This window comes from Patagioenas fasciata, chromosome 2 (assembly GCF_037038585.1).
Source record: "Patagioenas fasciata isolate bPatFas1 chromosome 2, bPatFas1.hap1, whole genome shotgun sequence".
Taxonomy (NCBI): domain Eukaryota; kingdom Metazoa; phylum Chordata; class Aves; order Columbiformes; family Columbidae; genus Patagioenas; species Patagioenas fasciata.
Genome location: NC_092521.1, coordinates 10,119,571 through 10,137,748, shown reverse-complemented (window position 1 = coordinate 10,137,748; position 18,178 = coordinate 10,119,571). Strand labels below are relative to the sequence as shown.

General features: G+C 39.6%; 1 protein-coding gene across 1 annotated transcript; it reads right to left on the bottom strand.

Moving 5' to 3' along the window:
• Window positions 1–63: 63 nt before the first annotated feature.
• On the bottom strand, window positions 64–17,718 carry HHLA1 (HHLA1 neighbor of OC90). The gene is made up of 15 exons (XM_065833060.2): window positions 17,643–17,718; window positions 16,122–16,181; window positions 14,921–15,001; window positions 14,379–14,462; window positions 14,205–14,285; window positions 12,751–12,834; window positions 12,128–12,184; window positions 11,937–12,020; window positions 10,659–10,751; window positions 9,232–9,429; window positions 8,512–8,583; window positions 8,203–8,271; window positions 886–1,042; window positions 464–546; window positions 64–257 (listed from the first exon to the last, which is right to left on the bottom strand). Exons 1-15 carry the CDS (start codon window positions 17,716–17,718, stop codon window positions 214–216), a joined length of 1,323 nt encoding a protein of 440 aa, XP_065689132.1. The 3' UTR covers window positions 64–213.
• Window positions 17,719–18,178: the final 460 nt, after the last annotated feature.

Below are 18,178 nucleotides of genomic sequence, written 5' to 3'. Positions count from 1 at the left end.
TTGCAGTTTCACCACTTGTATAAAATGCATCTGTTTTTACACATTTTTACAATGCCATGGAAGAAGACACATTTCTAGGTTAGCATCTGTTTAATAGTTTGTCTTGTTACAAATATTTGCAAAGAACACATTGTATCCTCATCTTTACACTGAGAAATGAGTCAACTAAAACTGTCACCAGTCTTCCAATTTACAGTAAAATTCTTCAGTGATCTAGATGGCTGTACAGATGTTTTTAAGGCATTTTTGTTTTAATGCTGCAAGAACAAAAGAAAACTTCAGTTAGAAAAGGTTTTATGAGACAAATATAAATGAAGGTTAAGTAAGTTATTTAAAATCCCTTAAAAACTCCTTATCAGATGAAATAGCTATCTGATGAAAGGCAACACATACTCTGTGAGGAAGTAGAATCTGTTACTATAGTTTCATAATAAGGTATGTAGATATAGAGGAATACACTTACTGTGGGAATAAGCAACTCTTTTGACTCTTTCACAGACGTAACTTGCATTTTTCAAGAACCAGGAATAGTATTCAACACAGTACCTAAAGATGTAGTTAAAGTTAGGAGAGTAGTAGCTTTTTATCTTTCATAAGCATATCAATGTACATATCATACAGGTAATATTGAGCACAGAAATAAAAAGCTAGATGATGATCTCACTTATGTCATTAGATATTTAGAAAAATTAATTTGAGCTATAGTCACTCAGTTTGAATGCTGGAAACCAGGTCAGGTGTTGATCTTTTCCGTGGGGACCCATTTGGGTCTGTCATTAGTCACAGACTCAAAAATAAGTGCTGGTGATTGAAAATTGTCATTTGAAAAAGCCCTATGGAGTATTTTAAGCAGAGAGAGAGAAAAAAACTTGTGCCAGATTTTACCTCATGGCTTCCTTTCTGGAATATCTTCTTTGACCAACACAGAGGCACAGCTGGAAAAACCTGCACAGCTCCATCACACAAGGATTGATCTTTTGCATCATAAGGGTGACGGGAGGTGAGGTCACACGAGACTCTTTGAGGATCACCTGTGGACACCCTAGGAAAACATACAACTCTGAAGTAGTTCAAAAACTTTGTCCCATTGAATTTCTTACAGTGCCTTATCTGAGCTATGAGAAACATGCAGATTAATAAGCTCATGTAGGTATCATAAATGAAATTTGGATGAGGCAGAAAATTGAAAAGAAAACAACACATAGCCTGGCAGTTGGTTCAGTGAAAGGGCAAATATCCTGTTAAATTTATTATTATTAATCATCGCTGGTTAGTTATTTAAACCCATATTGCTTTTATTTATCACAAATGTAAGGAACGACTCTAAAAATGTAATTTATGTATTGTTACCTCTTCAGGTGGAAGATTAGTTACCACTGAAGCATTGGTTTTCCATAGTGCAAAGCAGCAAGACAAAGGACAGTGCTATACCTTTATTATATTTGATCTTTTCTTTATGCATATGCTACTTTAATGCAAAAGTCACTTCCAGTTCTGCATGCTTCCCTACACCCACCATCTGAATCTGCATCCTAGATTAAATATGACTGAGCTAAAAAACAGACTCCCACTGCTCTCTCTTTTTTTTTAGCCTTATTAACAAAACAAAGATGCTTTATGAACAGGTTATGGCTTTCTCTCTGTCCATCCCTCTGTCATTTTTCCCCTTCTTCCTTCTAGTGACTTGAATAATCATCTAATTTCAGCTGAGTTTTTAGAGATGAATAAAGATCACCGGAATAAATACATTCCTACAGGTTTCTTGAAAACTGACAAGTAACTGAAAGAGAAAAGGTCAGTTTTTGCCTGCACTGAGAGGAAGGTAGGAATAATTTCTCCGTTTTACTATTTTTTTGCCAGGAGCCAGCTGCCTAATCAGTGTTTTTTCCTTCAAGTGATCACCATCATATTATTTTAACTTAAGAAAAATGCAGGGAAATTGTGTACCTGGGTATAGACTCACACTCGAGCTAACTAAAAGGAGAATATCTAGTTTATTCTATTCATTGAATCTTCTGCAGTCAGTAGCGAGAGACAAACATTTGCACACCAAACATTTCATCCTGCCTGGGAACGCAGCTGTGCCAGGCTGCAGAAACAGCAATACTTCAGAACAGGTGATGGCAGCTTATAGCAAAATCCTGAATTACTATATGTTTTTTCAGTGTCAAATACAATCTCCAGACTCCCGTTCTGTTATAGAAAAGGGAAAATATGAACATGGGGGAAACCGAGAAAAGGTAAGGCAGAACTGAAGCTGTTTCAGTTTTTCCGGGCTTTTCTTCATTATAAAAACCTAACATTTGCTATCGTCTTGTCTTCTCCAAACCATTACCTGTCACACAGCATCCTGCACCTTAGCTAACAGTTGTGTTACAATCGATCAGAATCAAAGGACTTGCTAGAAAAAAAAAATATAATATTTAAAGTATGTTAAAAGGTTACCTGGGCATGGCTAAAATAGGTGTGTAACCACCTCTTCTTTGCATATTTAATAATCATGCTCTGAAGAGGAGGTGCTCTGTGCGAGGACACAATTTGGGTCACTGCAGTGCAGCTACTTCCACTGCAAGGCATCACATCTGACCCTGGAGAGCTGCATGCACACCCATCCTGTTGTCCCCTGCACACAGAAATCCCTCTGCTATGCCACCACTCAAAAAAACAAGGGACATGCCTGCAAACATGTCCTTAGGGCTCTGAAAAGATAACCAAGGGCCTCAATGTGAGAGGGGACATTTTGCATGATGCAGGTGGTCCCTTCACATGCACCTGTTGAGCTGGAAGGGCCCAAATGTGAAGAGCAAAAGTGGCTGCAGTGTGACTGTCGACTGGCTTTTCCATTTATGTAGCTGGTAACAGGCTTTGGCCATGTGGAGATAAACTGCCTTCCCTGCAGAGTATAATCCCCTTAAACAGTGTAACTGAATTTCCAGGTTCACATGTCTCACGTGCTTTGTAGTTTTGGGCCAGCTTATGTTATGCGATAGGAGAGGTTACAGAGGTTAAATTTGGACTAATTAAGTCCTGCTGAAATAAGCTGGAGTCCGCCTAGTGCTGACAAGAAGTTTAATATAAAATGGCATTCGTGGGCAGGAGGAAAATAAAAGCACTGCCAACCTGAGAGAGATCGCTATGAAACAATTTCTGTTCTGCCAGCGCTTGCCCAAGGTAGCAGGAGTCATGGAGGAGGAATGGGCAGGCACTTGCAGCTCCCAAACGCACAGATCCCTCTTAAAACCAGTTGTGTCCAAAGCCCTACATAACTACGAGGCATAACTAGTCAGGGATGGGCAAGAGGGAGACCCATTTCTCTTAATCTTAGCAGATCTGCATAAAACTCAGTAGGCTTTGTCCACTTAACAGCATTTCATAGAATCATGGAATCATTCTGGTTGGAAAAGACCCTCAGGATCATTGAGTCCAACCATAACCGAACTCTGGCACTAAACCATGTCCCTAAGAACCTCGTCTAAACTCCTCCTAAACACCTCCAGGGATGGTGACTCCACCGTTGCCCTTGGCAGCCTGTTCCAATGTCTGACAACCCTTTCCGTGAAGAATTTTTTCCTATATCCAATCTAAATCTCCCCCAGTGCAACTTGAGACCATTTCATCTTGTTCTATCACTTGCCTTTAACACACCTTGATTTTTTTTCCCCTTGTTGGCAATTAAAAATGAATGATTTCTTGCTTTAATAAACAGTCTTCATGTTAATAACTAGACATCAAAACATATGACAATGAAGTTTTAATAAAAGTTGTCCATGAAAAGAGATGTTGGATTTACTGTGAATAACTAAAACTTGCTAAAGTCCACCCTCCAATGAATCTCAGTCTCCACTGAAATGGGTCCTCGTTATCCTGCCTAACAGGTGTTAAATGTTTTCCTCAAGCTGTGTGTTTTGCCAGCAGAAATTCAGCTTTATCTCAATGTAAATGGAATTACTGCATTTTAAATTTGGATTCCTCTATGTAAGAAAGAGAAGTCAAATTAAAAAGCTGAAGGTTAAACAAATTATTTTGGTTTTCATTTTTGACAATCAATTTTAAATTAATGCTGCATTTACATACTGCTGCATTTATTTAATGCTAAAATTCTCTTTTGAGTAATGTTGTATTTAATTTTACTTTGTATCTCTTCTGTAATAAATTTCTACTGTGAAGTGTGTTTTTTTTCATTCAGTTCATAAATTTCTACAGATTTAGACTGACATTCAAAAAGGAATTAAAAGCAGAAATTTATTTCAGAACTTTCTTGTCTGAGAATTTTTTTTTTCCTAAGAAACAGAGTCAGTCAAAACGGCCCAGAAAAGGCAGGAATCACAGCTCCCTGTGCAGAGTGTTGCTCTTGTCTGTTTGAAATTACCACATTACTGTCACGGGTAGATAAGGGACCAGTTCTTGCTGCTGTAAACAACCCTTTCCATTATTAACTCAATATCACATCTCTCTGACACTGAGCTTAAATTTTTCTGCCAGTGAAAAGCAATGTTACGGCTACTGTGAATAATTCAGAGTTACAATATCCCTTCCTGCAGGCTCTAATATGCGCACTTGTATATTTTATCAGTTGGCATCCACTTTTGTGATTCTTGGAATAATGTCTCTGTCTTCAAAGATTTGTGGGTGTCCTTCATTGCTTTGTGAGCCCACTATTTATTTCTTTTATTTATTTCCCCAAACACATGCTTGATATATGCAGGTGAACAGCCTCATGGTTTTTGATACAGAGGCTTTTAGTGACTCTGCATTCCCTGATGTCATTGGAATCCATGTTTCTCATCCTTTTCAAAACAGCCTGGTTCCCAGTCCTAGGTTCTCCAGGCTCTATAGTGTTGTTCACCAGACAGCAACTGGCACATGAACAAACTCTGGACTGTGCACACAACATGTCCAGTCACACACTCCAGCAACTTACCATTTACTGGCTGTTATTTAATCCTCAAGTCAAACTCAAGCAAAGCAAACAAGACATGCAGAGGACTTTGGTTTGTGCAGAATTTTTTATGAATGAGAATTACCGTAGCATGTTCCCTTGCTCCCAGTCAAGATAAGAAGACCTAGTTCATCTTGAATTCTTATCTTCGCACCACCAAGATTGTCAAGTAGTCAAACTATATGCATGTGATATGGCATTGGCTCTTTTTCATCATGCAACCGGTGTTTGTGATGGGGGGTAAGATAAGGACTCTGGTATTTTGGGCTCTTTAAACAGAAGTAAAATGAGAGAAAGATCAAAAAAATAAAGATATTTGACTTCCTATCTCCATGGTTTGAAAAGCCTCCTATATCAAGAACTGCCCCTTGACTCAGCACCAGCAGGTCTTTTCCTTGCAACCATCTCTCCATAGATAGCTTTTTTTTACTGAAGTGTTCTCAGGCATTCTCTGGCCTCCCAGGCAATATCATCCTCCACCTCTTCCCTGACACTGCTTTTCTGCAGGACTGATGTTTGTACGATCACTTGATGCTGTTGTCAAACTTTGCTTTTCATGGTCAGTATTTCTAACTCTGATTATGACATTACTTCTGAAAATGGATCCCCCACTGAGTTGTATGCTCTCAAATGCTTTCTTTTCTAATAGTATGGGAGAAAAAAAGGAAAAAGGAAAAAAGGAAAAAAGGAAAAAAGATAAAAGGAAAAAAGGAAAAAAGGAAAGGAAAGGAAAGGAAAGGAAAGGAAAGGAAAGGAAAGGAAAGGAAAGGAAAGGAAAGGAAAGGAAAGGAAAGGAAAGGAAAGGAAAGGAAAGGAAAGGAAAGGAAAGGAAAGGAAAGGAAAGGAAAGGAAAGGAAAGGAAAAGAATAAGCAACCCAGCACATGCTTATAAACTCAGCCAACCAGAACAGGACTGGGAACTATGAAATACCTGATCAGAATCATCAAAAGCTACAAAAAGTAACAGCACAGGATCCTTCTTGGTCTTGGTTTGCTGCAAGAGGCAACAACAGCAAAACCAAAGGAAAAAGCAAATTACACCAAAGATGTTAGATACTAGTGCTCATCTACTATGTGATTATTCCCAGTGACACAAAAATTGAAAATTTGTGAAAGAACCTTTCTCTCTGACTCAAATATGTTTACCCTCCCTTCCCAAAAAAAACCCTTTACAGACAAATAAGTCTGTGTTGGAATTCAGCAACGAGCCAAGAGAAGTCAGTATTCAAAATATCATTAGAAATCGAGAAATTAGCAGGGAATCCAGGCCAGAATTTTTATTTTAAGCCACCAAGTAATCCCGAAATGAAGACGTGAGGGTTGTTTGTGTGGACCCAGGGAGTTCTGGATCAGCTCCACAAGCAGAGAAGGATCACAAAGCCACGGTGTCCCTTCCTGCAAAAACCTGCTGGTGATGCTCAGTTTTTCACTTTGCCTCTCCTGTTTTGACAGGGTAACTATCAGCAGCAGTTTTATCTTAGTCAGATATATTAGGAATCCCTCTCAAAGACCCACCTTTTTTTTTTTTTTTTTTGACAATACCAGAATGGTGCGGTTTGTTTTTCTATGTTTCCTACTAATTCATTACAAACCATATAGTCAGCATTTCTCTTTGTTCTTCTTGCCTACCATCTTTCAGAATTTGTAGTCCTTTTTTTTCTCATATTATTTTTTTTAATTATTATTAATTCCTAGATGTCCAAACAGACCTTTGAAAAAGTATTATTTGACTGGTATTTTAGTTCTTTGGGCTCATCTGGTTTTACCTATAACATCAGATCCAAAATATACTGAAGACCCCTGAAATTTAGTCTGATTATCTTTGCACTACCCAACCTCTATGCTTCTCTTAGACAGTCACCACGCAAGCAGTTGAGGGACAGGTTTCCAAAATTCCCTCTGACACTCCTCACCACCCAGTAAGATTTCTGTTCTCACTCATTTGTGGTAGCAGCAGATTCAGCTTCAATGGAGGAACCAAGAACAACCTCTTCCCAGAGTGTTCCATAAGCTCATAGTTCCTTACATCTCTAAGTAGTCAAACTGTCAGAGCATAGTCCTAATGGCATAAAACCTTGGAATTGAGCCACCTGCTTATTCTGGAAAAGTAAGGAGCATTTTCTTCCTTTCTAGTCTTGAGCTGAGAATGTGCATTTCCCCAGCTTCATGCACTACAGGAGTTTTCATGCTGATCTCAGTGGTAGCTACCAAATTTCTCTTCCTAAAAAGATTACACTACACCAAAGAGCAGATAATCACAGTCCTGGTCTGGAATACAGCCACATAGGTTTTATCTGGATCTCAGGACAGGCAGTCTGGATTTTCCCTTCATATATAACAGCAATATGAAGTCATAATAATACTGATGTGCTTTCCATATGAGTATCAAAGCTGGAACATATACACCAGCATACCCCTCAAATTTATTTTCTTTGCTACCAGGTTAACAGGGAGGATAACTGTATCCATGATGATGGTATCTGGAGCTGAACTAAGTCATCTTCCATCCTCAAGACTGGGAAGTGTGGCTGAGGTTTATTCCCATTGTATCACTGAGCTCTTCTCCCACTCTGCACATGGGAGTGTAGGGAGCCTGGACTCAGTCACACACACATGCTCCACATCCACAGTAGGTGCTGGACTCCCCCAGAGTTCAGACTCCCCTCCTGGCATCGAATCGGGTCCAGTTTTTCAAAGCATGTAATCTCTTACTAAATACTTATATATAAATATAATTTTATTGCCAACATCAGCGTATGATACTTTTAAGTGGAGTGGTACGTCATCTTATATTAACTCTTACTTTCTACCTCTTTATCTGGGTGCTTAAAAGGAAGAAATGAGCTTTCCTGAAAATCTAATTGATAATTATCCTTCTTTAGGTGAGGATGAAGTTTGCAGTATTGTAAATTCTGGACAGTTCTGGAGGTTTCATGTGGTATGGACTGACTTAAAAATTTTATTTGTACCAACAGGGAGATTTAAAGCACGATGTTTTCTTTCAGAATAAATAAATTTTAACGTTCTCCAATAACAAATCCACATATCAATTTCATCACCCCAGTATAATTTATATTTTGAATGTGTGATTGTGAATGATTCGCAAACAACTATGATCACAGTCCATTCTACATTTTGACATTTCACTTACAGAAGACATCACATAAATTAAACATACATTTTGTCTCTGTGTGGTAATATCTGCCTGTTGATATACCTTCAAACATACTACTATTTTTGCTGCATGAGGTGCGACTACTTACTGGTAGCTGAGTAAAGTTTCAGTGTCACACCAGGCCTGTAAGGTGGCGTAGACAGAACTGAAGGTAAATCTGAAGGAGGGAGAAGAAGAAAACTTTCATTGACATCTTATTAAAAAAAAAAAAGGTTGATTGAAAGAATAACAGATTAAAAAAAAAAAAAGCTAGAGTCACAGACTACTAATAAACACATAAACATTGATGAATAAATACATTCACAGTCACCTATTTATATATATATATGTATTGTTTTCTATTTCATAAATGTTCCAACTGACACAGTTGGTTGTTATTATCCCAGATCAATCTCACCTGGCTCTGTTTGCATCAGTTTGATGGTTTCTGGAGGAGACAGTGTCTGCATCCAAAGTTCATACACATCAGCTAGAGGGACAGAAAGGCGTATGCTTTGTGTCATTCAGGATATTTGTTATTTATCTGCCCACTGAGAACTGCCATATGTGAGACAGCTCAACAGCCAGAATCCTTCACCCTGTACTTCCAGTGGCATATAAAAATGTCAAGATGAAAAGGCAAGCACAAAATCTGTGCTTTGCTAGATATTGAAAAGTTTAAGGGCTTGAGAAAGGAAAGGTATATATAAGCTCTATATTGCTTTTCCACAGGTCTGCTCACCAAATTTGGAGAAAAATGTGAGGGAAGACCTGAGTGGCAGAGGTGTCTGTGAGGAGCAAGTTTTTCCCCAAAGGGTAAGAAACTATGGGTATATCCCTGGAAGTATTTAAAAGATATATAGATGAGGCTCTTAGGGACATGGTTTAGTGCTAGATTTAGGCTATGGTTGAACTCAGTGATCTTAGGGGTCTCTTCCAACTGAAATGACTCTCTGATTCTAAACTACAGATGGACATTATAATCAATTTTAGCACTTCTACAATAAAGCACTCAACTCACTTGTGACCCAGAGTAGGTCTCCTTGAAGGGCCTCCCAACTTCAACATCAGAGATGTGGTGGCCAAACCCCACCACTAGCGAGGTAAAACGGGGGTCACTCCTCCCCACCATACTCACTGGGGCTGGGCTGTAGGGCTGGTGATGGGATCGAGATGACCCCAGCAGTTGAAGGGGGTCCAGCTGTCCCTCGTGGTCTGGGAACATCCACATGTGGTGATGGCCACCCCGATCCTTTTGCTCCAACCGTCTTTGGCCATGGTGGGAACCTCGTGATGGGGTTTTCCTTCCCTTTCTGGGCAAGAGGGATCCTGGTAGCTGGAGAAGCAAGAGAGACAGAGAGAGGGCACCAGCAACACGCTGTGGATACTAATGCTCCATGGCAGTAGCAAGCATAACACACTGGGGGACAACAATAATCTCAATATCTATATAATATGTATCAATAATATCTAAAATACACCCAGAAAATATCTTCTGCTCCTCAAATGCTTGTCCTGGCAGGTGAGCAACCACCTTTCCATTTAATTTTAAAAATTATCTTTGTGATTTTTGTTTTTTTTTCTTTCCAGAAAAACATGGGGAGTGCCAATAAAGTGTGAAATTTTAATTGAGAACATTTCAATGTGCAAGTTTTCATAAAGAGAAAAAGAAACTGTCAAATGTTCCTTCAAAGTGTTGGGTTTTTTCCTTTTTTTTTTTTTTTTCCTTCACATAAATTAACTCTGAAGTGCTTCAGTACAGAGAAAAGAGATGAAAGCTCTCGTCTGTCTGAAGGGGAGGAGGCAGGTACTGGAGGGCAGATACTGGAATTTGAGAACTGATGACATTTTGTGTCAGGAATGACACTTGGGGCTGGACGAGGTAACAAAGGTTGGTATGCAGCTGAGCAAAATAAAAGAGCTTAATAAAAGACAGCAGACCGACTAGGGAAAATACTGAAATTTTGTTGCAGACAGATGCAGCTGTAGAGATGAGAATGTACAAGGTAAAATTCTGTATTTCTCTTTGCTCCAACTATAGCACATGGAAGCAAGTGTGAGGATTGCTTTTCTGCTTTCAAAAATGAGGCAGGCTAGCACATTTCTATTTTGTAACCTTGTGGCAAAGCTAAATGCACTGAAGCTAATGGAAAGTTAAGGTACTTACAACTAAACATCATATGAAGTCAGAGAAAAGAAAATGAAAAATTTACAATAAGAAAGGGGAGGAAACAATTTGAACAATCTTTTTCTTGGTTTAAAACAACAAGCTCTTTTTTTCATTTTGTTGTTTTTTGTTTGTTTTTTTTTTTACTCTCCACCTCCTTAATAAACTTTTTTTCTTATAAAACGGTATAAAAAGAGGTCTTTTTACAATAATTTTCCTATCCTCCAGTTAGTTATTCAGTGCATTACTTACCTGATCTTCCGCTGTTTAGGACAAACTTTTATCTTACTCTGTAACTGTAGTTCAACATTACAGTGCAGTGCAGTAAACATACATAATCATTTGTGAAGATATTAATCAAGGAGCATATAAATTTATGTCTGACAATACTTGCTCACTTTTCAATGTCCACACATGTTCTGCTGATGGATCCACTGTTTTATTGAGGTCCTCTTGTAATTTTGTGAAACTTGAAATAATCGAGTCTAGATCTTTGAAGTATGAGAAGATGAGGTTAGTATGCTGTTTATCCATTGCATATTGTATGCTAAAAAGGGAAGAAATCAAGTTCTGATATAATTGAAACAGCTGTTGTCTTTTTTAACTAGAGCCATTTTTGGCAGATTCTTTAAATGTTAGTGTTTTGTTGTTTTTCGGGTTTTTTTTTTGTTTTTTTTTTTTTTTCAAACAGGGGACAAGCATCCTACAGCTTTCAACACAAGTAAACTTACCAATGATTCCACTGTCTGCCTGTTTTAATCAGGCATTGAAAATGAGAAATAGTCATGGGCAACAATAAGAAATGAGCATCTGAAATGCAACTCACAGAATCACAGAATCACACAGAATCACAGAATGTCAGGGATTGAAAGAGACCTCGAAAGCTCATCCAGTCCAATCCCCCTGCCGGAACAGGAACACCCAGATGAGGTTACACAGGAAGGTGTCCAGGTGGGTTTGAATGTCTCCAGAGTAGGAGACTCCACAACCTCCCTGGGAAGCCCGTTCCAGGCTCTGTTACCCTCACTGAGAAGAAGTTTCTTCTCAAATTTCAGTGGAATCTCTTGTGTTCCAGTTTGAACCCATTGCCCCTTGTCCTATCATTGGTTGTCACCGAGAAGAGCCTGACTCCATCCTCCTGACACTCACCCTTTATATATCTGTAAACATTAATGAGGTCACCCCTCAGTTCCAATCTGGCAAACTAGTTCTGGGTGCAGTAGCCACTCAGCACACTGGCTGAATTTATTCAACTCCTTTCTAAAACTGACTAATGTAAAGGTAGGAGATAATTTGTGCTAAGATTTAAGGGAGGTACCCATTTACGTTAAAACCATTAGGGAGCCTCCTCAGTCCAGTGCTGAATTCTGTAAAAGCTCCAATCCAAGGAGGTTTTGTTCATTCCTCCACTACAAGACCTTGTAGCTAACAACTTCAAAGTTTGTAAATTTTACTTATAATATAAATATTATATTACACTTATAACTATGTAACATGTTATATTTTAATGGTAATAAAATATATAATAATATACAAATATATAAGCAATAATAAAATATAAAATAACATTTTAAAATATTTTTATGTTATTAAGATGGAATTTTCATTGCAAGTGCTACCTGGAGGTGGTTTTCATTGTTGTTGCTGTTTCCTTTCATTCTCCTGGATGTACTTACCCAGGTCAGATGTGTTACTAGAAAATGTGTAATTAATAACAGGAGACTTCTCCATCATTTCCCAAAAGTCAGACAGATTTCGCCCTGCAAATAAAAACGCTTACAAATATCAATAAAGGCTTGTTTCTATTATAAATCATCACAGGAATAAACAGGGCAATATTTTGGGACAGAATGGTTTCAACATTTACCTGTCTGCCCTGTCATCACACAGATGTAGATACAATCTGAATCATTGCTCTGACGCACTGAAAAGCAAAGAAAAAATGTAAACCAGATCATTGTAACCAACTTTCATTATATGATATTATCTTAAACAGTTGAAAACACAAACACAAAATGCTATGTGGTTGCTACAGCTGGCCAAGTATTTTCCTTCTGATCTCGTTTTTGACAAAAATCTTGAACCAGCACCAAATACAAATGCTAATGTTTCCAGGGAAAAGGTTTCTACCTAATTAAAATTCTAAATTACAAGCATTTTTCCATGGAAAAAATATTCAGACAATACAGTACATATTCTTTGGGGATCATATTTCCCCAAAATACCAGTATTTAGTAATGATTCACTAGACTTTCAAAGAAAACATAACTGCTCATAGAAACATGTATGTCTCTCTATTACGTATATACACATTGTATATGTATCTTGTTTCTCTAAAGAGATTTTGTTTACAACTGCAGTCCATGCTTTGCAAGAAAAATGCTGCTGAGTAAGAGCAATAGGCTTTTATACTCATTTCTATGCTTGTTTCCATGCCAGGAGTAAACAAGACAAATAAAACAATGAAAAATTTTAAGGGGAAATGCAAACCTGAGAGAATAGAAGTGGATTTGAAAATTTCAGTGAGATAACTTGTGGAGTTTCCAATAATATCGACAAGTAAAGCTGTAAAATCTAGACAACAAAATAGACAAAGTTTATGATTGAAAACACATATTCCACCATCTGAGTCAAAAAATCGTTTTATATGTCATCATATTTTGGATATAAGCTTGTATGTGACAATGCTTAAAATATATAGAAGCCACTGAAATAATCTGCAGAAGTATATTTCAAAGGTGATATCCAAAGCAACAACAATGCGCCTGAAGAAAACTTAAATGGAATTTATCTGTTCAAGAGAACAATTTAAAGTAACATACTACTTAGCGCAGGCAAAGCCTGCAAGCTTTGGTTCTCTTTCTGTGCTTAAGCAGACTATCTATCTGCTATATAGGACCTTCCAGGAGGTATCTGACTGTCTCCTCTGAGCTCTACTTCAGACATACTGATATGTTGTTGTGGTCAGCTCAAAAATGGCTAGTGATGGTGGTGTTAAGACTTTTTCATAACATGTTCTAGCAGTATCAGGCCACTGTTCTCACTTAGGAACAACAGACAAGAGTCCTGCGTTGGGCCTTCAATTTCTGCTACTTGTGAGGATGGTCTAGTCGCCAAGATCTTCTGGATTTGAGACAGAAAAATTAAAGTTGCTCCATTGTCCTTCAAGGCATACTGGGTCATCATGCAATAAAGCTTTTGAGGTGTGTGGGTCCAGAAAAAAAACATGAAAGACATTGTGGTTCATGTATGTGGTCATCGCCACATCTTAGAAGGTAGGGGTTCTGGTTCTGAGCTGCTGAGCTACTCTTGATATCTTACATTAACCCGAGTGCTCAGGTCCATCCTTGAATATTAAATACTGTGAGATCAAGGATGTGAATAAGGATTAGAGAATCACAGAATGATTGGGTTTGGAAGGGACCTCTGGAGATCATCTAATCCAACCCACTATAGGTGAAGGATTTGCCCAACAGCATTTTACAGCTCTGCGAAGATGTTAATCCTTCTTTTCACTCGTGTTGGGCTCGTTGAAGTTACAGGAGTCTATTGGTGCAGAGAAGCCATTGTTCATCTCCCGTGTGTTATCACAGGAGAGTGAAAGTGGCCGAAGTAATGTACCATTGCTAGGTTGTCTCTCCCACACTGCTCTTTGTACTTTGAGGAGGAAAGGGAGGTCTTCTCCCTGGGCAAACCACACTGTTTGCTTGACTGATGGTTCCATCCCCTACTGGCCATCCAGGTGCAGCTGCCTGAGACCGAGTTCTTCAAGTCTCCCCCAAGGTTCAGAGCAGCCACTCATGGTGAGCAATGGCTGTTGACCTCCATGTGGCAACGCTGCTCCGAATGATGGACTCTGCAGAATCCAGGCTACAGCTTGCAGCTCCAGGGGAAATAATTCATCTTAAGCACATGCAATTGACCAACCTCTTTTGTGTACCCACCTGTCAAATCATTTGTCACGTTGTTCAAACAGTAGCAGTGCATAGGGAACTGGCCAGGGTCAACATTTTTCACATTAGAAACTGCAAGGAGAGATGGAGAAAAATCAATATCTTGATGCACAGGCTGTGTGAAAGAAAATGCTCCTGCTTGGAGCAAAGCACCAAGACACTCACTGTTATAAATGGTGACAGACACTTTGTGGAAGGCAAATGAGCTGTAAGATGTGACACTCAGCAAAGAGAAGAGTTTTTTGGTACCTGCAGAAACATGTGCCCATGCTATTAGTGGTTGGAACAAATTATGAGAACAGCATGTTTTGACTCTGCTCATTTAATTTCTAAAAGACTCCTAAAGTGCTGATAATATACAGCTGCCCAAGCCTCAATTCTTTCTCATTTCCACTGAGGGAAGGATTGTTTGTATTTTTATTTTTTTTTAGTTCAAACCTACACTGGATTATAAAGTGCTATCTAAAGGCATCTCATAAGCAATTAGGTTGTGTCTATATGTAAACACATACTATTATCTAAATTCTTTGGGGCAGAAAACTATCTGTATTACAAATGCACAAGGGTATCTTGCTCCTAGAATAAATTCTGGAGGCAGAGAGCAGACAGCATGCATTTATGGCTTCTCCTGCTAACACTGTTAGTCCTTTGTATCACTGACCACTGGGCTGACAGCCTGTGTGACCTGCCGGGCCTTGTCACATTACCTCTGAGCGCAGTGTTCAGCATACTGTTCACCAGCTCTGTCAGGTTGATAGCAGACAGATCCACAGACTTCGCAGGCAGTTCTGCAAAAGAGAGTGGCTTTGAGCAGCTGGCTGCAAGGAAATGGCCATAAATCCCCTGCTTATACATGGCAAAAAGTTTCCAGAAGGGGGAAAACAAAATGAACAGATTATGTATTGGGGTGCACTGATAAACCTGTGGTGAGAAAATAAATATTCCAAGGGTGCAGAGACGAGTCTGGAAAATAACAAGATAAAGTGAGCAATGTAATGGTAGGTCAAAATTTAGATCAGGCTCTAAGTCACCCTTTCCCTTGAGTGTGCCTTCGAGCAAGGCTGCCGGGAGCTGCAGCCAGCCCTGACGTTTTGGTGCCCTCTCGTGCTACGCCATGTGCATTTACTGACAAAATTGCAGCAAATCTCACTTTGCAGATCACAGAGGAGAAAGTACTTGCGTAATGTTCCCCCTTCCCCAATAATACAAAGAATTGGGATGAAAATAGAGGATATTTTTTCAGCTACCTTTATGGCTATACTGCTATGACAGAGTAAACTCACTGCAGCTCAATCGCACTTTTCATTTTAACGTATTTTCTTTCTGATTACATTGCTTATTTGTTTTTTACCAAGTCAAAATTTCCAAATATTTTGTCTTGCTTCCCTCCCACAAAGTCATGCAAAACAGAGCAGTGTGGTATCTCTGTGTATGTCAGGAAAAAGGTCTGTATGTGTATGACAGAGAGAGAAAAAACAGAGCAGGACAAAAAAAGAAGCACAGAAAGCTGAGACAAGAACAAAATTGAATTTGGGGACAGAAGTACAGTTTTCCAGTGACATCAGCATTATTTTTAACCAATTCAAAACCAAGCTATACCCCAGGGCTGGAAGCAAGGCTTGACCACAGCATAGAAAACGGAAGACAAAAGGGAATGGAGATTTGTGAAATATAGAATTGAAAAAGAGAAAACAACATTTTAGATTCCTGGAAGGATGGAGGTTAAGTTGCCCACCCAGGGACCTGGATAAGCCCTGTGCTGAGCAAAGAACCCTTGCAGCAGGTGGTGGTTGGGGCTCAAAGGCTCTGCAGGAGAAGGGCCCATCTGCCACCATCTCCGTGTCCAGTACAACACCTCCCACTTTCATTGCAGCCCCGCACAGGGTCTCCTGACATGTTCCTTGTTACCTGCTGTAGCCAGCACTGCCACTTGCTTCTCTTTCTTATTTTCTCTTCTTATGCATGAAGCTGCAAAGTGAAGAATGAGACTGAGAAACAGTTTTCAGTGCTGAGCTACCAAATAGCTCTCTGTTGAGCTCACCACCCAGGTTACTTTGCTGCTGTCATTTTTTTTAGCTCAGAAACCAATGGACATCAGCACTGCTAAGCAGACCACTGAGTATTCATGAGAGCAGCTGATCAAGCACCTAAGGATAAGGATGTCCTAAAGGACTTGCCAGGTCCTTTAGCTGGCAGCTAAGGAAAGAAAACAGATTAAATAACAGAGCTTACCCCTTAACTCAAGAATCAAAAGAAAATAAAATAGTAGCAAACTGTTGTAGGGGCCTGCAATAAGCTTGCACACAAGACTCACTGCAAAGTACATGGTATAATGAGGACAAATCTACACAAATCTTCACAGGTCGTGTGCATATTTGTTATCCAGAGCAGTCATTCACTTGAGTTCTCTTCTCAAGGGCTGTGCTGTGAGAGGAATGAATTGGAGCTGGGCTCAGGAGATGGGACTTAATTCCTGTGTTTTCCTTGCTGACTGATAAGGACAAGGTGCAGAGCAGTGATTTAGACATCACAGGAGAACTTGAAGTCCAGAAGTTTGGTTCTTGGGCTCCCTATCTCATCAGTGGAGAGCTGAGTGTCTCCAAAGAGCAATCCATAAGACTTGCCAGATGAGCCAGTGGTAGCAAGTGCTAAACTCTCCTATCCCTCTGAATCTTCAGCTTCTTGATCCACCCAAGCTTCCCAGAGAGGAGTCCTCTCCTTGGACCTGGGGTGAGAAGGGTTTATCCCCATGGTGCTAATGTCCCACTTTGTGTTATAACCTAATGGGCAGAGCTCTCACCGGGGAGTGGGAAACATGCATTTGGTTTCCTCTTCAGCAAGAGGAAATCTGTAGGACTGGAAGAAGCAGATGGAAGAGGAGATGTGACTGCATGGTCTGGTTGTTTGTACCTAAGCTCATGAAAAACACGTGTTTGTCCTTATTCGTGCCAAAATCTATGCGTTGTATAAAAGGCAATCTCTGGATGCATTTATCTTTATTATGAGAAATTATACATTCTCTCTTTACATACATACAAAAGAAAAATTCCCTATAACGAAAACACGGTAAAAGGCCTGTAAATAGCGACTCTTCATGCAGTGCTAGTCAGCTGTATTAATAACACTCACATAATATGAGCTAAATTCAGACTGACAATCTAGGTGGCAGGAGCTCTTCTAACCCTTCTCTCTCTTTCCATATAAACCCTTCTGACTCCATATACATGGCATAGGAACCAAGAGCAGAGCTTTACCACTATCTGGTGTGCCTTGTTGCATGGCACCAGCCCTGGAGCTCCAGCCCATCAGCTTTGCCTACACAGGGAGAAGGAAACAAGCCTGAAACAGACGTGGGGATGGGGCTATGGGAGCAAGTGGGAAAGAGACACGTGGGTTATTCCCTGGGGAGCACCAAACCATTGTCCTCACCTGTGTTGCAAACCAGAAAGAGACACAGAAATCCCAGGCTCATCTTCACTGGCATGTGCCAGCAGAACCACTGCATTGTGGACTCCAACTTCCAGCAGTTTAAGCTGCTCTAGAAGAAAGAAATACTGTTTTGGTGGTGTTAAAGTTTGCAGTATTGTGCAATTTTGTCCAACCCTTGTCCCAAAATGATGTGACCATGAGAAAAATATTAACTCTCTGGTATGCTGAGAAAATATTGGTGATGTAAATGGCAAAGAATCAGAAATTACACAATTGGTATTTTCTATGTATGTGTGTGTGTCATGAGTTTAGTATGTAACTCTTGATTCTTCAGTCCCATGTAACTGTGTCTTTGGTGGGACTTGGTATGGTCATCAACACAATCCTCTTCTCTGTCAGGACGACTTGTACCCAAAGGACACTGACACATCAGATGCCTGAAACCTTTCTGTTGAAACAAGATAAAATTTGCTTGTGTTCAATTTCAGACCAGATATCAAGAGAGCTCCTTTTTCTGCAGGTGTTGCTTGCCCAGT